The sequence below is a fragment of the Neomonachus schauinslandi genome, chromosome 5, assembly GCF_002201575.2.
Source record: "Neomonachus schauinslandi chromosome 5, ASM220157v2, whole genome shotgun sequence".
NCBI classification, from domain to species: Eukaryota; Metazoa; Chordata; class Mammalia; order Carnivora; family Phocidae; genus Neomonachus; species Neomonachus schauinslandi.
Genome location: NC_058407.1, coordinates 21,346,791 through 21,367,519, shown reverse-complemented (window position 1 = coordinate 21,367,519; position 20,729 = coordinate 21,346,791). Strand labels below are relative to the sequence as shown.

General features: G+C 38.6%; 1 protein-coding gene across 1 annotated transcript in view; it reads right to left on the bottom strand.

Annotated features, from left to right (window-relative positions):
* Positions 1-5,012: 5,012 nt before the first annotated feature.
* DEPDC4 (DEP domain containing 4) overlaps positions 5,013-20,729 on the bottom strand; it is a 31,263-nt gene continuing 15,546 nt past the window's right edge. Inside the window, 11 exon segments of the mRNA XM_044914742.1 lie at positions 5,013-5,132; positions 5,134-5,205; positions 5,207-5,253; positions 12,328-12,367; positions 12,581-12,628; positions 15,521-15,646; positions 15,733-15,791; positions 17,044-17,226; positions 17,229-17,264; positions 18,697-18,699; positions 19,753-19,929. Of these exon segments, the coding sequence (XP_044770677.1) occupies positions 5,013-5,132; positions 5,134-5,205; positions 5,207-5,253; positions 12,328-12,367; positions 12,581-12,628; positions 15,521-15,646; positions 15,733-15,791; positions 17,044-17,226; positions 17,229-17,264; positions 18,697-18,699; positions 19,753-19,929 (911 nt within the window).

Here is a 20,729-nt window from a genome sequence, read left to right as displayed (position 1 = left end):
TATTGCTAGGGATTTTATTTTAATATTATACAGTAAGTTGACTTTAAAGGGAACATTTACCATTAGTTATAAATAATAACATTGAAGTGATATATTAAAGATATCAATTATTTTGGAAAGATACTGATAAAAATTCATTAAAAGTGGGGTGAGAACTTAGCTACATTAGAGTTCATAATTTTTGGGCGCCTGGGTGGCTCAGTTGGTTAAGCGACTGCCTTCGGCTCAGGTCATGATCCTGGAGTCCCGGGATCGAGTCCCGCATCGGGCTCCCTGCTCGGCAGGGAGTCTGCTTCTCCCTCTGACCCTCCTCCCTCTCATGCTCTCTGTATCTCATTCTCTCTGTCTCAAATAAATAAATAAAATCTTTAAAAAAAAAAAATAAATAAATAAATAAATAGAGTTCATAATTTTTAACTGTAAATTGCATACGTGGAAATATGTTCCAGTGTTGGCCATGCATTGTATAACCCTTAAGACAATAAATAGTTAGGATTTACATCAATGATTAAGACAGAGCAGTCCTCTCAAACACTTTTCTATCTTGATTTTGGAAATTTTTAATTTAGTGGTGTTTGGCTTAGAATAGCAAACTGATCATATTCACCTACTTCATGTCCCAAATCCCTTTAAACAATTCTAGTAGAGAAGGGAAGAAAGTAAATGAGATCGGGAGGAATACACAGGGAACACTTCAGTGCTATTTGTGATAAATTCTTTCTCAAGTTGAATGATGGGCACATGGGTGTTCATCGTAGTAGAATCTATACTGTGTGCGTGAAATAGTTCGTACTGTATCTTGATAGAAGAGTAAATCCTTAAGTGACTCTAGGAAACACAAAGGGTGCTATTGATGAACAAAAGTGGAGGAATTTCTAAAAGAAGAAAAATAAATGAGGTTAGATTGTTAGAGAATCAAGAACAAGAAAGCCCATGTCCCAGATCAGAGCAGGAGAAAACTACTAAATACATAAAAATTCCAGAGATATTTTAATCTTAGGACAAATACAGAGAATAGGAGATCATGGGCGAGCCATTAAAAGAATGAATTGGAAACAGCTGAGCCTTACTTTCTTGGAATTGAGGCTCAGCAGAAAGAGTTGAAGTGTAAGGGTTGGACAGGGAAACAATCTAAAATAGTTTTATATCCACTAAAGACATCAGAGTAAAAAAAAAAAATCTTAAAGGGAACAGCTGATTGTGGCACTGATCTCAGGCTAAAAATAAGAGCTCATGCTTCATTAGAAAGAATTCTGACAAGGCAGGACCCTAGGGCATTTAGCACCATAGGTCCTCCTACCGAGGAAAGGCACCATAATTTGATCTTAGATTCAACAGGTAAACAGGAATTTGTAAAAGAAGAAAAAAAAAAGGACAACCAAACATTAAACATTTGAGGGATACTTAAAACACCACAATGGTGGGGCGCCTGGGTGGCTCAGTTGGTTAAGCGACTGCCTTCGGCTCAGGTCATGATCCTGGAGTCCCGGGATCGAGTCCCGCATCGGGCTCCCTGCTCGGCGGGGAGTCTGCTTCTCCCTCTCCCACTCCCCGTTTGTGTTCCCTCTCTCGCTGTGTCTTTCTCTGTCAAATAAATAAATAAAATCTTAAAAAAAAAAACAAAACAAAAACACCACAATGGTACACCAAATCCAACAAACAAGAATGAACCCCTAAGGGAATAAAATAAACTTTGTAATAGTCTCTAAAAGACTAATGAGGCAATTGCATCTATCACAACACGTTACTATAACAAAGACAGATCCTAGAAATTTAAAAATAGGATTACTTATGCTTAGTTGATGGGCTGAATAGCAGAATGGACACTACCAAAGGCTAAAAAGCGGAGGGAACTTTCCCAGAATGTAGCACAATTGAGCAAGCGCTAGGATGGCTGGGGCAAGAAGCTAGCCAGCATTCACGGTATAGGCTACGTTGTCCCCTTGATACCAAGAGCCTTCCCTATAGAGAGGCCTTTTGATGAGCTTTCACATAAAACACAAATATCCTCACACTTGGGGACTATTCTGAGACATCCATCCATATACTTCTTTCCTAAAGTTTCTAGTTGCCAGGTTTCTTGTAGTTGTCGAGTGTCTGATCCTCTGGTCAAACCATTAGACATCATCTCCATACATATGTTCATGCAAATTGAACAAGAGAGACTGCTCTCGGTTCTGCTGTCTGGGCTCATTGCCCTGCCCTGCTGCAGGTTAAGCATGCACAGCAGCACGTTAGTGTCAAGAGGAAGTGGTATCTACAAGATTAGACTCAGGCTGGACAAGTACATTTCATGAGCTCAGGCTCAGAACACTTACACTGCACACACTGTTTACCTTCCCTCAGCCCACATCTGTGACCTTATGGAGGTTACCTAATAACCAGAGAAAAAATTCAAACCTGGTTTACAGGTGGTTCCATGTGGTATGGCGGGTCCCAGCCAGAAACAGAGTGCTGGCACAGATCAATTATTATTATACTTATGAATACATCAGGCAACAAAAGAGTTGCCTAGTATCACTGGTCAGAGTCAAGTGACAAGAGCTGGGGTTGTGATACTAACATTTTGGATTTTATGGTCAAAAATCTTTTTAGCACATAAGCAATTGTATACTAAAAACACTTCCAAAAACACTTGTAGAGAGTACAGGGAAGAAAGAATGCCAGAGAAAAAGGTCTCAAGAATGCCTTTTCAGTCTTGAACATTCTTTATGTATATAAATTATGAGAGAAAAGTTTTGTCAAAACATTTATTTCTTCCAGTTAGAAAATCTTTCTTTTTTTTAGAGAGTGAGAGATTGGGGGAGGGGCAGAAGGAGAGAGAGAATTCCAAGCAGGCTCCAGGCTCAGCAACACGGAGCCCAACATGGGATCCATCTCACGACCCTGAGATCATGACCTGAGTCAAAACCAAGAGTTGGATGCTTAACCGACAGCCCCCCAGGAGCCACCCAAAAAAAAAAAAAAAAAAAAAAATCTTTATTCACGTGGGTAGTACCTGAGAATGTGCCTGAGAAGTTTAAGCAGAGTCTTAAGCACTAATGAATCAGGCTGTTAATTTTCACAGAAATTTACTGAATATTCTAACAGGAGGTAATCTTTTTGATGACTGGAGCTGAACTTTATTTATGGGGGGAGAAAACCCTTTGTTTATAAGTCCTCCCTCAAAAAGGAAAAAGGTTTAACCTAAAAATGAATGATAATACCCTTGGGAATTCTTAAGCTGGGTAACTGTAATTTGTGGACCTGTCACTAGGGGGAGTGGAATTGTTGGGTTAGGAATTCACGCCTCAGAACTTCCAAAGACCATTCAGTAGAAGTCAATTTTTCTTTGTAAACAAGTTTAATTGAATAGTAGTATATATATGTTGATCAAATAAGTTTTATTAGGGAGTGTTATAAGAAATTTTCATTAACTTTATACAATAGTAAAACATTTCAAGCATTGCTGAACAATTCTTAGTAATTCTAATTCTAAATTGGATTTCACCAAATCTAGGGAGCTCATTTGCTAACATTTTCCCTTTTGAACTCAAATAGGGCAAGTAGTAAATCAAAGTCTCTGACACCAGACCCCACATCCTCATGTTACCTACCATACCACACACCACATTTGCCTTTGTATCTTTGATATTTCTGTTCCAATCTTAGAAATACAAATCTATGCATGTACGTTTTTATTCTAGAAATTAAAAACAAAACAAAACAGGCTCAGAGGGAAGATGTTTCCTTAAGGTTGTATATAATCCTCTGAGCAGCAGATTCGAGGACATGGTAATATCCTTCATGCATTTCTCAAAGTACCAGCCGTTCACAGTGATGGTGAGCAATCCTCCCACCTGTTTCACATAGAACATTAAAATGGAGACTTTCCTAATAAGGAGACTCTCCCCTGTACCCCCTCCAATAAAGAGCATTTGGCTCCATGTTTCCAGTGTTTTCCTGATCTCTCTAGGACCATCCTTTCAGGTCTTCTAGTGGAGGTATATTAATTTCCTCCTCAACTCAAAAGAACCACACACGGATTAGGGTAGTTATATCTTGTGTGTCATGAAATTATTTTACTTTGTTTTTTGCTTTATTTTGTATTGGCAGGAACTTAGAATTCATCCAGCTAATACCCTTATTTTAACATAATATCTGAACGTTGAGAATAATGGTTTAGCCACAAAGCAAAAGCAAAATTTGGAAAACATATAAATATATATCAAAAAGGCCTTTAGTATATTCTCTGAAGACAGAATCGATAGTGTTGATTTTCTAATTTGGTGGTTCTTAATGTGCTTAGATCATAATACCCTTTGAGAATCTAGTGAGGCTATGGATTACTTCCTAGAAAAACACCATAAGCACATATACACAAAAAAATTGCACATGATTTTAAAAAGTACACTGTATTTCAGCCCTCTGAAACCTTTTCATAATGAAGAATTAAGAGAGAGAGAAGGCAACATCATGGTTTTAAATATTGAAGAATTTTAAATTTGTGACTTTTAAAACATTCTACTTAAAAAAATCTTACCCGATCTAGATGATTCACAGTAGCCTAAAAGAGTAACTTAAAAATAATACATACTAAGGAAAAGTGCATGTTTTCTTCAGAGAACAAATGCATGAAATGATCCTTTTCTGTGGGGAAAAAAATTTTTTAAGAAAATTAACTGTACCAGTCCCCCAATAATAGCAAATTTAGTGAGTGATTTTAATGGCATAATAATTAAGTGAATCAGCATACATGAACTTAATTTGTATTCCTCTGTAAAGTTAAAAACTTTCTTAACTTTTTGAAGGTATACTCTCTCAGCAACTCTCAAATGTGCAATACAGTATTATTAACTATAGTCACCATGCTGTATATTATATCCCGGTGACTTATACAAGTAGAAGTGTATACCTTTTGTCCACCTTCCTTAACATATTTTAAGCATAATCACACTTACAATCTTTAGGCTACCCTGCCTCTGAAGTCTAAGTGTAGTAGTTTGAGACAACCACCAGAGAGTTGTTTGTATTTACAAACTGTAGTTTCTTGCCCCAGAAATGTTAAACTTCTGGAGTGTGTTTTTGAAAGCTTCTGGAGGGTATTTTTTAAATTCCTTAATTAATTTCTTTTTTTTTTTTTTTTGCTTGTTTCAAAGAGATGCTGAGGTTACTATTAATCTGAAGAGCCAATTGGTGAAGATACTGAACTGTCCTTACTGTCCTTTCCTTTTTTCTCCAAACTCTTTGTCAAGTGTTGGCAAAATGTGAAACCTTAAAAAAAAAAAGGTTGGAAAAGCAAGTAAAAAAAACAAAACAAAAACCCTGAAATGTACATATCCAAACTGGCCTTATGCTGGACTTTTTTCCAGAATATGGTGGATGATATTTCTTATTTCTTCTTTGCCTCAGAGTAATAAAACTGCTTCTTTACAAAGTGCTTCATAGCAAAACACATACTGTCTTATTTTACATACATTGTTTCATTTGATCTTCAAAATGTCTCCATGAAGTAGGAGAAGCAAGGAACTCCTACCCCAGTTTCAAGACAAATACACAAGGAATTTAAGTGATATGGCTAATAAATTGGAGGTATATGGGAGGAAAAAGTTTTCCTTGACCCTCTTAGGGTCCCTGGGCTGGGTCTCCAAAGTAAACTGGTGAAGACAGATTAAGAGGAGAAAAGCATACAAATTAAGTTTTGTGTGCCACAGGAACCTCCACAAGGAAATGAAAACTCAAAGAAACAGTCCTCTGCACTTTTATGCTAGTTGTGGAAGAATATGATAGGCTGAGTATTAGATAATTGTAATAAACTGGGGAAAACTTAGCACAGCCTGTTTGTTCCAACTCTTCTTGGTGTCCCTTTGTTTTCAGAGATAAAGGTGCTCCTTACCTTGAATGTAAGGAGGGCACCTCTAACAGGACGGTTTTATGGCTTTTATCAGGGGAGATGGGCAAGGGGGGAGGAGGTCAGGGTGACTTTCGTGCTTCTGCCATGTTCTCAGACTCAGTGTAAAGTATCCAATATGCCAAGTGTCATATTTTGGGGTGGCATGTCATGAACCCCATCAGAGGCATGATCAAAACACAAGTAATTTCATGAACATGAGCCGTGCTTTTTTCACTATTCTGTGAGCTGTCTTAGCATGTACAACTAAGCCTCTCCTGATGCTCATCTACAGATGAAGACACCTTTGCCTCGACATACACCAAAGCAATTCTCAATCAGAGTAGGCTTTGAACTCCTGAAGGTCATCAATTTTAGGGTTTTTATCTATCTTCACTATAACGGATTTTACTTAAACACACCTATGGTGATACCCTGGAATTATACTGCCTTTGAAAATTTAAACTCCTGCACCCAACTCTCTATCCAGAATCTACTGTCCTTCAAATAACAATATAGTAGTAGCTTAAAATGAGTGTATACCATGTGCTGAACTTTTTGTACTTTTTCCTCGTTAAGTCTTCAGTAACCTCAGTTCTAGGTGTGTAAGTATTACTAGTATCAGCCCTACCTTAGTTCCCACTATTATATGCTGGCTTTAGAGCTGTCACAATTCTTGTCATTCTCAGAATGTCAAATCCTCACGTGCCACTTTTCTTTGTCCATCACCTCTTCTTTCCTCTCCCGAGTTAGACACAGAATCAAACATTTGAACCACTTTCCCCCGAACGCATGTGTTCCTATCCTGCAACGCCCGATGACCCAAAATCCCAGCTCTTCATCAATGCTTGAATTTGCCTTTTCCACTCTGGCATTCAAGTCAGTAAGTGCTGCCGACAAAATCATACTGTACAAACTGGCACCACTAAAATTTGTAATCTACGTCATCTGGGTGCTTAGAATTCCTCATCAGTTCAATTACTTGTCCTTTCTCAGCTGCTTTTCCCATTCCCCTGACTTTTTCAAACCATCCCCCTCTTCTCACAGGATCCATTCATTGGTCCAACTCCTCAGACAATATCTCCTCTTCCTACTTCGTCAAGGAAAATGAGTGCATCACTTGACAATCTCTCTCAACTTTCCACCTTGAACCTACACATTTATTTACATCCACATGCACTGTCATCTTTATTCCAATATCACTCCTCCTGTGCCAGGCACACCCATGGTCCATGCCCTTGAGCACATGTCCTCTGCTCTCTTCTCAGCAGATCAGCTTACTGGAACCTCTGGCTTGACTCAGCACCACCCCAGTTATTGTACACTTCTCTCTCTTCCCCTTATCGTACACCCACTCTTAATTTCTTTATCCATTCATTCCCTTTCATTCCACTGCAACCTGGTTTTTGTCTCTCAAACTGCTAAAACAGCTCTCCACTAATTGGCTCCAGAGAGTTGGTGCAGTCCGAATCTGCCACATGGAGTCCTCCTCCTTAAAATGCTACATCTCCTTGGTTTTATGGGCATGACTTCACTCATTCCCCTCCTCACATTGCTTCTCTGTCTCATTCATAGGTTCCTCTTTACTCACCCCTTGACTATTGGTGTTCCTTAATGTTTTATTCTTGGATCCCTATTTTACCCAATGTACTGCAAATGACCTCAGTTTCCACGTGCTCCCAGATATTTAGTTTTAGCTCTTATCTCTCCCCTGAGCTTCAGTGGTGCACATCCAGCTACCCTGCTGAAAAGCTCAACCAGGATGTCCCACACAACACGTATCTTAAATCAAAAGGCCAAGCCGGATTCAATCATCTCCCTGGGGGTGCCTGGGTGGCTCAGTTGGTTAAGTGTCTGCCTTCAGCTCAGGTCATGATCCCACGGTCCTGGGTGGAGCCCCACATTGGGCTCCCTGCTCAGTGGGGAGCCTGCTTCTCCCTCTCTCTCCACAGCTCTCCCTGCTTGTGCTTTCTCTCTCTGTCAAATAAATAAATATATAATCTTTAAAAAACCATCTCCCTAAACACGTTCCTCTTCCTGTTTTTCTGTCTGGATTGGCAGCGGTCACCCCACCTGGAAGCTTGAGAGTCATCTTTGAGTCACCTTTCTTCCTGAGCCCCAGAAGCAGTCAAGTGTTGCCAATTATACTTCCTATATATTTCTCAAACCTGTCCCATCCTCTCCATCCCTCTTGCCTCTACCATAGTACAGGACTAAATCATTTCTCACTTGGACTACTGTAATATCTCCTAAGAATATTGCCAACCCATTCTACATACTGCTGCTAAGCATGCTCTATTTAAAATATAAATCCAGCCATATAGGGGTGCCTGGGTGGCTCAGTCGTTAAGCATCTGCCTTCGGCTCAGGTCATGATCCCAGGGTCCTGGGATCGAGTCCCACATCGGGCTCCCTGCTCGGCGGAAAGCCTGCTTCTCCCTCTCCCACTCCCCCCTGCTTGTGTTCCCTCTCTCTCTGTGACTCTCCCTGTCAAATGTATAAATAAAAAATCTTAAAAAAAAAAATACAGCCCCATCACTCTTTTTTTTTTTTTTTTTTTTTTTTAGAGAGAGCGTGTGCACAAGCAGAGGGAGAGAGAGAGAGAAAATCTTTTTTTTTTTAATTTAACTTCAACTAGCCAACATATAGTACATCCTGAGCTTCAGACATAGAGTTCAGTAATTCATCAGTTGCATATTACACCCAGTGCTCATCACATCACATGCCCTCCTTAATGCCCACACCCAGTTACACCATCCCCCCACCCGCCTCCCCTCCAGCAACCCTCAGTTTGTGTCCTAGTTAAAAGTCTCTTATGGTTTGTCTCCCTCTCTGATTTCATGTTATTTTATTTTTCTCTCCATTCCCCATGATCCTCTTTTGTTTCTTAAATTCCACATATGAGTGAAACCATATGATAATTGTCTTTCTCTGATTGACTTATTTCGCTTAGCATAATATCCTCTAGTTCCATCCATGTCGATGTAAATGGTACTATTTCATCCTTTTGATGGCTGAGTAATATTCCATTGTGTATATATACCACATCTTCTTTATCCATTCACCCATCGATGGACATTTGGGCTCTTTCCATTGTTCGGCTATTGTGGACATTGCTGCTATAAACATTGGGGGGGCAGGTGCCCCTTTGATTTATTACATTTGTATCTTTGGGGTAAATACCTACTAGTGCAATTGTTGGATCATAAGGTAGCTCTATTTTTAACTTCTTGAGGAACATCCATACGGTTTTCCAGAGTGGCTACACCAGCTTGCATTCCCACCAACAGTGTAAGAGGGTTCCCCTTGAGAGAGAGAGTATCTTAAATAGGCTCTATGCCCAGCACAGAGCCCTTGCAGATCTCTGTCTCACGACAGTGAGATCATGATGTGGAGATCATGACCTGAGCTGAAATCAAGAGTCAGACACTTAACTAACTGAGCCACTTGAGTGCCGCTAGCATGTCACTATCTTAAAAATAAGTTTCGGGGTGCCTGGGTGGCTCAGTTGGTTAAGCATCTGCCTTCAGCTCAGGTTACGATCCCAGGGTCCTGGGATCAAGCCCCACATTGGGCTCCCTGCTCAGTAGGGGGTATGCTTGTCCCTTTCCCTCTCCCTCTGCCTGCCCCTCCCCCTGCTTGTGCTCTCTCTGTCAAATTCTTTAAAAAGAAAATAAGTTTCAATGCCTCCCCAACTGCCTAGTGAATTTTTTTTAGGACTTTTTTTTTTTTTTAGATTTTATTTATTTATTTGACAGAGAGAGAGAGAGACAGCGAGAGAGGGAAAACAAGCAGGGGGAGTGGGAGAGGGAGAAGCAGGCTTCCCGTGGAGTAGGGAGCCCGATGTGGGGCTCGATTCCAGGACTCTGGTATCATGACCTGAGCCTAAGGCAGACGCTTAATGACTGAGCCACCCAGGCGCCCCTGCCTAGTGAATTTCTTGGTTGCTAAATGAAACCCTTCAATATCTGACATCTATCTATTTCTCTAGTTTCAATTCTTCCCACCCCTTGGCTGCAGTTACTAGCACTTACCTATTTTTGTTCACAATGTTCCATTGTCCAGAATATCCTTCCCTTCTCTACTCTTTTGGTTTAATTAACATCTAATTATTTAAGACTCCTACTAAGCACTATCTCTTCCACAAATCTAGCCTGATCTCCTCAAACTAGATCAGGTAATCCTCCTCCAGTCTTCCATGATTTCCTCTGGCTTGACCATATCCCTATTATATTTTATTGTGATTGATTTATAATGGTTATATCTCTCATACATCAATTCTTTCACTGAATTAATTTATTTGACAAATATCTAGAGTAGCTACTATGTGTCAGTTACTTTAAACAATGGTACATGAGCTTATTGCAAGCAGGGACATCTTACACATCTGTATTTTTTGGTGCTTATACAAAGTCTGGTACATAGTAGATAATTCAAAAAATGTTTAGTGAATAATTGAAGAGATGGATGCATGAATATTTGATATCAGGAGCATTTTAAAACAACACTCATGAGGTGCCTGGGTGGCTCAGTCAGTTACGCATCTGGTCATGATCATGTGGGGCTCCCTGTTCAGTGGGGAGTCTGCTTCTCCCTCTGCCCCTCTACCCACGTGTTCTCTCTCTCAAATAAGTAAATAAAATCTTTAAAAAATAATAAAAAATAAAAAAACAACACTCATGAATTTAAGTAATAAATTCAAGTATAGGGAAAAGAGCGTACAACATAAAACAGAAAGACAATTTAAAAATTCAAGGGACACCTGGGTGGCTCAGTCAGTTAAGCATCTGCCTTCAGCTCAGGTCATGATCCTGGGGTCCTGGGATTGAGCCCTGCATCAGGCTCCTTGCTTGGCAGGGAGCCTGCTTCTCCCTCTCCCCCTCCTTGTGCTCTCTCTCTCTCTGACAAATAAATAAAATCTTTTAAAAAATTCAATTAATTGTATAATGATATAATCTGACAGTTTTACTCAACAAGGGATAAACTTCAAGAAGAGACAAAATAGTTAAGCTATTTGGGGGAAAATACTATGAAATCATTTTTCATTTTTCAAATGCTTGCAGCACATAGCACTGTGCAAGCACTTATATTCATTATCTCTCTTTAAAGCATGTTGTTGAACAGAAATAAATATTAAATGCCTACAACTCCTCCACTTCCCTCAAAAGCCAAAAGTAATGAGAAATTGAATGTAAAAAGCTAATGTAGTAATGGCAGCCAAATGAAGTTTAGTAAGATATGATTGAATTAATCCAAAAAGATTCCAGATGCTAAGTTCAGAATACTTACTTAGTATTGCTGTTTAACTGCATCCAACAGACAGGATCCATGTGGCAATATACCTGTTGTCATATACTTTGTGTTCAAAGAAGGGAATGAGAGAAAATCCGTTAGCTGAGAAGTTCCAAGTAAGTCAGGCAAAAAAATTTATGTCCTACTCTATAAATTCTTTTCTAAAAGTTAGTAATGCCTCAGAAAATTTTTTTAAGGAAAAAAATATTAACCCACTTTTCTAGTTGGCCAAGTTAATTAACTTCTCTCTAAAGCTTCAGTGACCTTACCTATAAAATGGGATAATAATAATGCCTACAGAAAATATTGTGTAGAAGAAATAATTTTATAAGTCCATGTTAGTGCTCAGCACAGTATCTGACACGTAGTAGGGCTCAATATTAGTATCAAGTAATAGTAAATGTTAATAGTATTTAATATTTAAATAATAATACAATTTAAATTTTTGTAGTATTTTAAATTTACAATATTAATATTGAGTATAAATATTAAATATTTAATAATTACCCAGTGGGGTAGATGCTATTATTATTCCCATTTTGTCAACGAGGAAGCTGAAGCACAAAGAGGTTAAGTGACTTCCTTGGACAATTTGGCCCCAGCACCCACAGTTAGATCTATTATGTTATTTTGTCTCTCATATGACAATCTTAGGAAATTTATACTGAAAATATTTGATAGTTTAAAGAAAATCTAAACTAAGGAATTAGATCAATTGCCACAAGACATCAAGTGAAACAATTCATGGCATCTATTCAACTGGGAAGGTCAGGTCCCTCTATAAAACTAGGTCATTTCCTAGAAAAGAGAAGGGAAGGGGAGAGAGAGAATGACACAGAAGAGAAAAAATCTGAGAGAGAAAAAGAGACGAGAAAGAGCCCAGGAGCAAGGAAGCAGGCAGGTAGGTAATAGGCAGAAAGGGAGGTGAGACTTGGAAGCAGCATTGAGAGAGAAAATTTTCACCTTTTTAGATGAAAGGTAATCAGACAAAGGGCTTTCAAAAAGAACTACAGAAGAACTTGCTCTGGAGATCAAAAAAATAACCTTCATGTAACTACTTTTTATAACATTATATATTTATTACATACTCACCCTTGGCTCCTTTCCAACTTACTTGGCTATAATAGTCTCCTAATGATAAAGAAGGAAAAAATCTGAATCAATACCTGATATGGCATCTGGATCTTCTACATGGAGAAGAAGTTTCTTTTATTTTTTATTTTTATTTTTTTAAAGATTTTATTTATTTATTTGACAGAGAGAGAGACAGCGAGAGAGGGAACACAAGCAGGGGGAGTGGGAGAGGGAGAAGCAGGCTTCCTGCCGAGCAGGGAGCCCGATGTGGGGTTCGATCCCAGGACCCTGGGATCATGACCTGAGCCGAAGGCAGCTGCTTAACCGACTGAGCCACCCAGGCGCCCCGCTTCTTAAGTTTCTTACAACCAGATCCAATAAAGTAACTGGATTCTACACAAAAACAGGTATTTTCAAATATTTAATATGAACTTTTTTCTAGCCAGGAATCCAACATAAAAAAACTCTCAATATTTTTGACCAATGAGTAGGGGAAGAGGATTGCAGATGGGGAGAGGGGGCGGGTAGCAGAAGGCCTCTGAATTATAAAGGGTATAAATACTTGAAACTTTTTTAGAATTCTTCAAATTCTATTTTCTACTTTCATGTATGTACTTTAACTGAAACTAGGTTAACCAATCCTTAGTGTAATGCTCTCCTATAATAGTGAAGATTATTTGTACTTCCATAATAACAGTGGTCTAAATAATCTTACATTGTAATTACATGGTCCATATATAAATGGTTGCTTTAAAATACATTAAAACTTTATTATCTTAAAAAGATAAATATCCTTTTCCAGTTTGGGTTACACAAAAGTAATCCTAGATTATGTATCTGGGGTAAATAATCCATCAGCTAATATTGTTATACAGGGCACTCTCTAGACATACTAATGCTGAACCTCCATGTCCACACAGCTCTTTTATCCTGGACCCTGGAATACCTACCCATTAGCTTCAAGTGTACTGCCAATTTCCAGTCATGGAGCTGTCCCCATTAATTCATTCTGTCATTCAGTGAAAATTCCAGGCACTGTCCTAGGTGATGAATAAACAGACCAAGTTTCTGAAGTAAAAAAAAAAAAAGGAAGAAGAAAAAAGAAGAGCTTCTGAATTCATGAAACTCACATTCTCTTGGGAGAGAAAGACAGTTTAAAAAAAATCAGCAAATACATAATATAATTTCAGGCAGGGTTAAGTGCCATTAAGAAAGCATAAAGCAGGGTAAAAAGCTAGAGCGAAGAAGATGGGTAGTTTTAGGGAAGGCTTCTGTGTTTCTGAGAGGGTAACATTTTAAGCAGAGGCCTTAACAGGTGTGAAGGAATAAGCCATAAGAAGGTTCGGGAGAAAAATGTTCCAGACAGAGTAGACAGCATAGGTAAACCATGTAACAGGGAAAAGCTTGGCATGTTTGAGAGCCCCTATCATAAATAGCCCTATCAGCCTCCCTGAAATACCCCATCCCCGGTCTCCAGAAGCCCTTCCCACTGCTTCCTGAATCCCACCCCCACTTCCTCCAGCCTGTGTCAAGTTCTTTTTGTGGCTTGTTACAAAATTTGAACCAGTGAGTTTCTCTATGACACTGCTAGTTCTGACAAGACGGGGAAGTAAAAAATGAAAAACTTCTTTTGTTCTTCTCGGCCATAGGTAGGAAAGATAATTTATTTGCCCAGAGGAGGAGGCAGGGTGAGAAAGAAGAATGTGCAGAAGTTAAGTGATAAGGAAGAGGAAGGCAGAGGAAAATTTCATTCTAAATTCCTAGTTGGAATCTGGGGTCTATTTTACAAGTAAATCATACACACGAATTTTGGTTTAGTGACAGTAGAATTAAAGATTTATGTAACCTGGGCCCTAACCTCCCTTTGTTATTATTTTGATGAAAAACTAGGTACAGAATAACAACTGACTTAAAAATGAGTTTTTAGAATATATTTCATTCAAAATTCATAAATGGGGTGGGGCACCCGACTGGCTCAGTCAGCAGAGCATGCGATTTCTGATCTCAGGGTTGTGAGTTTGAGCCCCACACTGGGCATAGCATTTACTTAAAACAAAACAACAAAATTCATAAATGGGGGACAGCTTCCATTATATATACTTAAAACCATCTTTTTCTCTGAAATAATGGGAAAGAAGCTTCAGTTAAGGTTGACAGAACTGCTACAAAATTTGAGCTAATGTGTTTCTTGTGACAACAGAATTTGTTTAAACAAAGAAATTGAAGAAGGAACAATTCTTGTAGAGGCTTTAGAGACATAACACCACTAAAAGTGTCACTGCCTGGTACTAAAATACAGAGCAAGGCTAAAAGACAATCTTTTTCTAAGATATTTCAAAAGACATCAAGGATCTGACCCTATCTTACTAACTCTATTGCTACTCTTCTGCTTCAAGTCACCGTATCTCTTGCCCAGATTATTACAACAGCCTCCAAAAAGGTGTTCCCACTTCTACCCTTGCTGCTGTACAACACATTCTCAACATAAAAGACAGGATTATTTTTATAAATGTCAGTCAAATCAGGCTGCTGTTCTGCTCAAACCCTCCAGTGATTCCCCATTTTATTCCAAGCAGAAACATCCCTCCAGTGACTTATAACGGCCCCCACCTCTCTGACCTCATCTCCTACTACTCTCCCCTCTGCTCACCGCTTCTTGCTGTTCCTCAGCACCCAGGCATGCATCACCCCTAGGTCCTCTGCACTAAGAACCATTCTCTCTGCCCAAGGACACCATCCTACCCTCCCAGCCATTTGGTTGATTCTCTCTCCCCCTTCCAGTCTTTGCTCAACTCTTACTTTCTTAGTGAGGTCAATCTTGGCCACCCTAATACTGTAAGTTTCTGCTCACCCTGACCCTAGCACCCTAAATCCCCTTAACCAGCTCTTTTCCCCTTATTGTTGCAAGTATTGCCTTCTATAAACTATGACTTGATTTATTGTGTGTATTTTTTTATTGTCTGTTGTCCCTCACTTGGATATAAGCTCCTCAAGGGTCTGCATCATTGTGTTTTGTACGCATATGTATTCTAACCACCTATAACAGCATCTGGCACATAGTAATGCACCAGAAATGGGTTGAAGAAATGAATGAATATGCTTGCAAATATTGATAGTGTTTTAAGTCTGTTTCCTTCTTTTTAGTGGGTATGGGAAAACAGCATTCCTTCAAACATTGCACATTACAGGCACTCAGTAAATTATTTATTTAAGTGAATGATTTGCCTTTTTGCTGTACGAAAATAGCTTAGTAATAAATGTGCCCAGGCAAAATGCCAGAGATACCTTGAATATCTCAGAGTGATACTTCAGTAAAAACCAGACTAGTTGTTCTGCCCATACTTTTAATAATGATCTCGTTTGCAAAACTGCTTTGACAAGAGTTTTCAGGACCACTGTTTTGTTATCATACTGTAAACAGAAAGATTAACCTTAACTTGAATGATTTTTTTAAAAAGACCAGAAAATTGTAAAACTGTTATTGTAATTTTTTTCACCTGTTTCTGTAACTTGAGGGTATTAGGTTCTGATACAATAGGCATAAAGGTAAGTAGTCCTCATAATTCTCTAATGTTCTCTAATGTAACAATCTTAGATACAGTATGCTGCTTCAAGTGTTTTAAGTTGCTTCATGGGATACAAAAAAATGGAGATTGTAATACTTGGTAGTCAGTTATAACACTATGATGCTATATTTGGTTTGTGGATTCTTTTTTACACTAAGAAGTTTTTATGGTGAAATATTTCAAACACACAGGAAATTATTTTTATAATTCTATAGGCCAGGGGTGCCTGGGTGGCTGTCGGTTGAGTGACTGACTTTTGGTTTCGGCTCAGGTCATTGATCTCATGGGTCATGGGATCGAGCCCCCTGCCTGGCTCAAGCTAGGCAAGAAGTCTGCTTGGGATTCTTTCCCTCTTCCTGTCTGCACCCCCAGCCCCCACCCTGCACTCTCACACGTGCCCACACACTCTCTCTCCTCTCTCTTTCAAATAATAAATGAATAAATCTTTATAATTCTATATACCAAACACCTGCATAATTACATCCAGCATTATCAAATAGTATTTTGTTTTTAACATGAAATTACATGGCTACCTACATAGCTAAAAAAGTGACATGATTTATGTCACTCAATTTTTATTTTGGTAAAAGATCGCCAAATTAATACTTCAGAAATTAATATTTCCAAATACCTCAGCTCTCTAATCCTATGCTATATTAAAATATGTTTCTTACAATGCCCCTGTGATATAGTTACCTTAGATTTAATGTCCTATACTACATTAGTTACATTTGATAGTGCAATTTACATGGCAGATAACATTAGTGAAGTGAAAAAAGACTTCATGAAGCACTTGGACACCACTGAAGAAAAATATTAAAATGTAGTACTCAGTTTCTTAAATGTTCTGCTATTTGTTTTTGTTGTTGTTGTTGTTGTTTGTTTGTTTTTTTAAGTAAGCTATACGCCCAATGTGGGGCTTGAACTCATGACCCTGAGATCAAGATTCATATGCACCACAGACTGAGCCAGCCAGGTGCCCCATGAAACTTGTATCTTTAAAAATATTTTAGGCACACCTGCGTGGCACAGTTAAGGGTCTAACTCTTGGTTTCAGCTCAGGTTATGATCTCAGGGTCATGAGATTGAGCCCCACGTCGGGCTCTACGCTCAGCTCAGAGTCTGCTTGTCCCTCTCCTTCTGCTCCTTTCCCCACCCCTGCTCTATCCTAAAATAAATAAATAAAATCTTTAAAAAATATGTTATTATACAAAAAACTAAAGTTTAAATATCTTCTTTTACCTAAAAGTTCAATAATTCCTAACTGAATATCAGAATACTCATCAGTTAATAGGCAATCTCTCTCTTGATTATAGTATTTTACTACAACATCAAAGAGTATCTTCTTCTGTATACTCAATCCTGTCTTTTCCACTTTGTACTAACTGCTGAATAACTGTAACTATAACTGGTCAGGGAAATAGCCAAACATTTAATTGCTGCATTAATAAACCAGTTGTCAACTCCAGAGGTAAAAACAAAACAAAACAAATCAATAGTTAACATTTCCATTTAACTACCTAAAAACTGTTTGATAAAATATAAAGTCTAGCTTATATTTAACCAAATCTAAAGAGACTACTTTTGAGAGAATAATTTTAATAATTTTTGCTGGATCATTACAGGCGTAAATTAGAGGGAATAGCTTTTTTTCTTCACCAAATACCACCGCAGTTTTGTGTACCTTTATTTTCAAGGAATTAAAATATTTTTTGCCACCTTTTCATTATTTCTAGTTTTCTTTTTTAAAAGATTTTATTTATTTATTTGACAGAGAGAGAGGGAGAGACAGCGAGAGAGGGAACACAAGCAGGGGGAGTGGGAGAGGGAGAAGCAGGCTTCCCGCGGAGCGGGGAGCCCGATGCGGGACTCGATCCCAGGACCCCAGTATCATGACCTGAGCCGAAGGCAGACACCCAACGACTGAGCCACTCAGGCACCCCTCTAGTTTTCTTAGATTTTGTTCAGAGGAGTTCATCTGCACTGTTCAATTCCATGAGTGATTCCCTTGCTTTTCCCACTCCAATAATTAGGTGCATGTGGTTCTATTATTATTTGAAATAAAGATACCAAATATTTCCCCAATCAAGATGCACTTCTATTCCACCACATACTGTTTTCTCTTTTTTATCTCCCCACATGAGTAAAATAAGAAATTCAGAATCCTTTCACTCCTCCCTCTCTTCAGTGAGGCCTTTAATTCCGCCTTTTTCTCATGGGCCACTCTCTGAACACCCAGGTTTTATACAGATAGGTTGGTATTTATTCTAATTTCCTTTAATACCAGGTCCCTTTTGTTTTGGCTTCTTATTTAGCACTTGTATTTTATACATCCTTCCATAGTCTTACCATGTCAACTTGGAATTAATGTGTGTGTGTGTGTGTGTGTGTGTGTACACATACCGCATGTGGGTACACAGAGAAGAGAAAATAGTAGGAGGTCACAGATCAAAGTTCATTGCCCACGCTGTTTTCTTCCTTCTCCATCTGTCTCCATTTGCCTATTCTTTGCAGTCTGATTGAAATCTTTCCTCAAATATTTTCTTAGGTGTGACTAATTATCTTCTAGATCCTCATGTTGCAGATGAAAAGATTAATGGCAGTTGAATTACCTTTCTCTTGCAGATAGCCTACCCTTTCTGCCTGGAAGTGCCAACTGATATGAGGCCAACTGACTGTTCTTCCCTGCGGAGGTGTCTAAAGAAATCCTGTTTCTCTGATGGTGTCCCTATACTCTCCCTGTCTCAAGGGCTAGGGAAGACTCAGTCATTTGTGTGGGTCTTTGTTGGCCTATTGTGAATTAGGGAAGCCAACCATGTGCAAATAGGACCACAGCTGACTTTATAAGTGGGTCCACAGGTCCTTGATCACCAAACTCCTCCCAGGATCTGAAACTTTCTGGTTCTCAGCCTTGGAGTCTAATGTTCTTTTCTTGTTTGGCCCATGTGGAAGAAGGCATCAGATATCAGGGTCTCCCTGAACAGTACCCAAGGTTTTAGACTTAGAATTCCTAGAAGCTGGTTTGTTCAGGAGCGACAAATACTTTGGAGATAGGAAGGAAGGAGAAGGGAGCCTCATTCAGGTTATATGGTTCCCTGAACATCTCTACAAATGAGGCTGATTTTATGATAGGGCTTATCTTATTGGACTGTAATGTTTTGTTCCATGAATATCGCTCCTACTAGATGTTAGATTCTTTTAGGGCAGGGATAAACAAACTGATAGAAACTGATGGTTATATTATTTTAGGGTCATAAAACAAGTGATGAAACTTTGGAAAACACTCAGGGTGGCGCAGGGAATGGATGATTGACAAGTCATTACTGAATTCATATCAATTAAACCACTTTGATTTCCAATGATCTTCTCACAGGTCATAACCAGTGATTTTCTATGTTAGATCAAATGAGAATTCACAGTGATTAATTTATAAAACAGAGATGTCAGCTTATATGTATGGATATGTTCTTACAACTTAACATATGAAGGGCAAAATATGTGAAAGGATTTCTTAGTTATAAATTATTTAACAATAAAAATGATCACTTACAGGGGCACCTGGGTGGCTCAGTCGGTTAAGTGTCTGCCTTCGGCTCAGGTCATGATTCCAGGGTCCTAGGACTGATCCCCACATCGGGCTCCCTGCTCAGCAGAGAGCCTGTTTCTCCTTCTGCCTGATCCCCCTGCTTGTGCTCTCTCTCTCAAATAAATGAATAAAATCTTTCTTTTTTTTTTTAAAGATTTTATTTATTTATTTGAGAGAATGAGAGACAGAGAGCACGGGAGGGAAGAGGGTCAGAGGGAGAAGCAGACCCCCCGCTGAGCAGGGAGCCCGATGCGGGACTCGATCCTGGGACTCCAGGATCATGACCTGAGCCGAAGGCAGTCGCTTAACCAACTGAGCCACCCAGGCGCCCATGAATAAAATCTTTTAAAAAAATGATCACTTACCAGGTAAACATAAGCTTAGATTAACCTCTTTGTCTAGACAAGTGTTTGAGAGAATAAGATCCTCCTCTTCACTTAATTGAAGATTTTGTGTTTTAACAGGAGGCTTCAAAATATTTTCCAAGAATGGAAGGTGAATGGGTCAAAAAATATATAGAAATGTCTGTTGTTTCCAAACATCTTCCACAGCTTAGAAACAAAAGTAAGTAACCATCAGATTGATAACATACACAAGTTCAACCAATATTATAAAATTCTTCCATATCTAAATAATATAAAAGAAAAGTTACCTTAATATGATACAATGGATGAATTTAATGCTAGGATAATTTAAATTTACTAAATTACAATTTTTCTTTTCAAAATTAACCTTTAAATAGACATCAAAGTCATGATGCCACACTGTTAGGGGTATTGATTTTATTATCTTTATTATAAAATAATATGATCTAGTTTTTATTTATTTATTTATTCATTTATATTTTTCTTAAGTAGGCAGCATGCCCAGCATGGAGCCAAACATGGGGCTTGAACTCACAACCCTCAGATCAGGAGTTGGCTGCTTAACTGACTGAGCCACCCAGGCGCCCCCTGATCTAGCTTTTAAAGCCAACAGTAGGTTAATTCCAAATACAAAAAACTGCTAGTCAAGCTTATGAATTATTGTACCTGAGAGAACATGAGATTACTAATTACAATTTTATTCAAGCAGCACAGATAACTGTATTTCTTACTTTTAAATTAAAATGTAGTAGTAGGTTAATCTTAACTTGGGTTTTTGGTCATTCCTTTTAAGAGTTAATGAAATTTTTCATTATCCTAATCATGAGATCATAATTGATGTTTTGTTTTTCCTATAAATCAAACAAAATTATAAAAGTAGTAGCTATAGTAAATCTCTTGCAGAGCTCCCAAGCTGGTGGCCTATGCATTAAATTTGGACCACAGCTATGGTTTGTTTGGTTATAAAGTATTTTGAA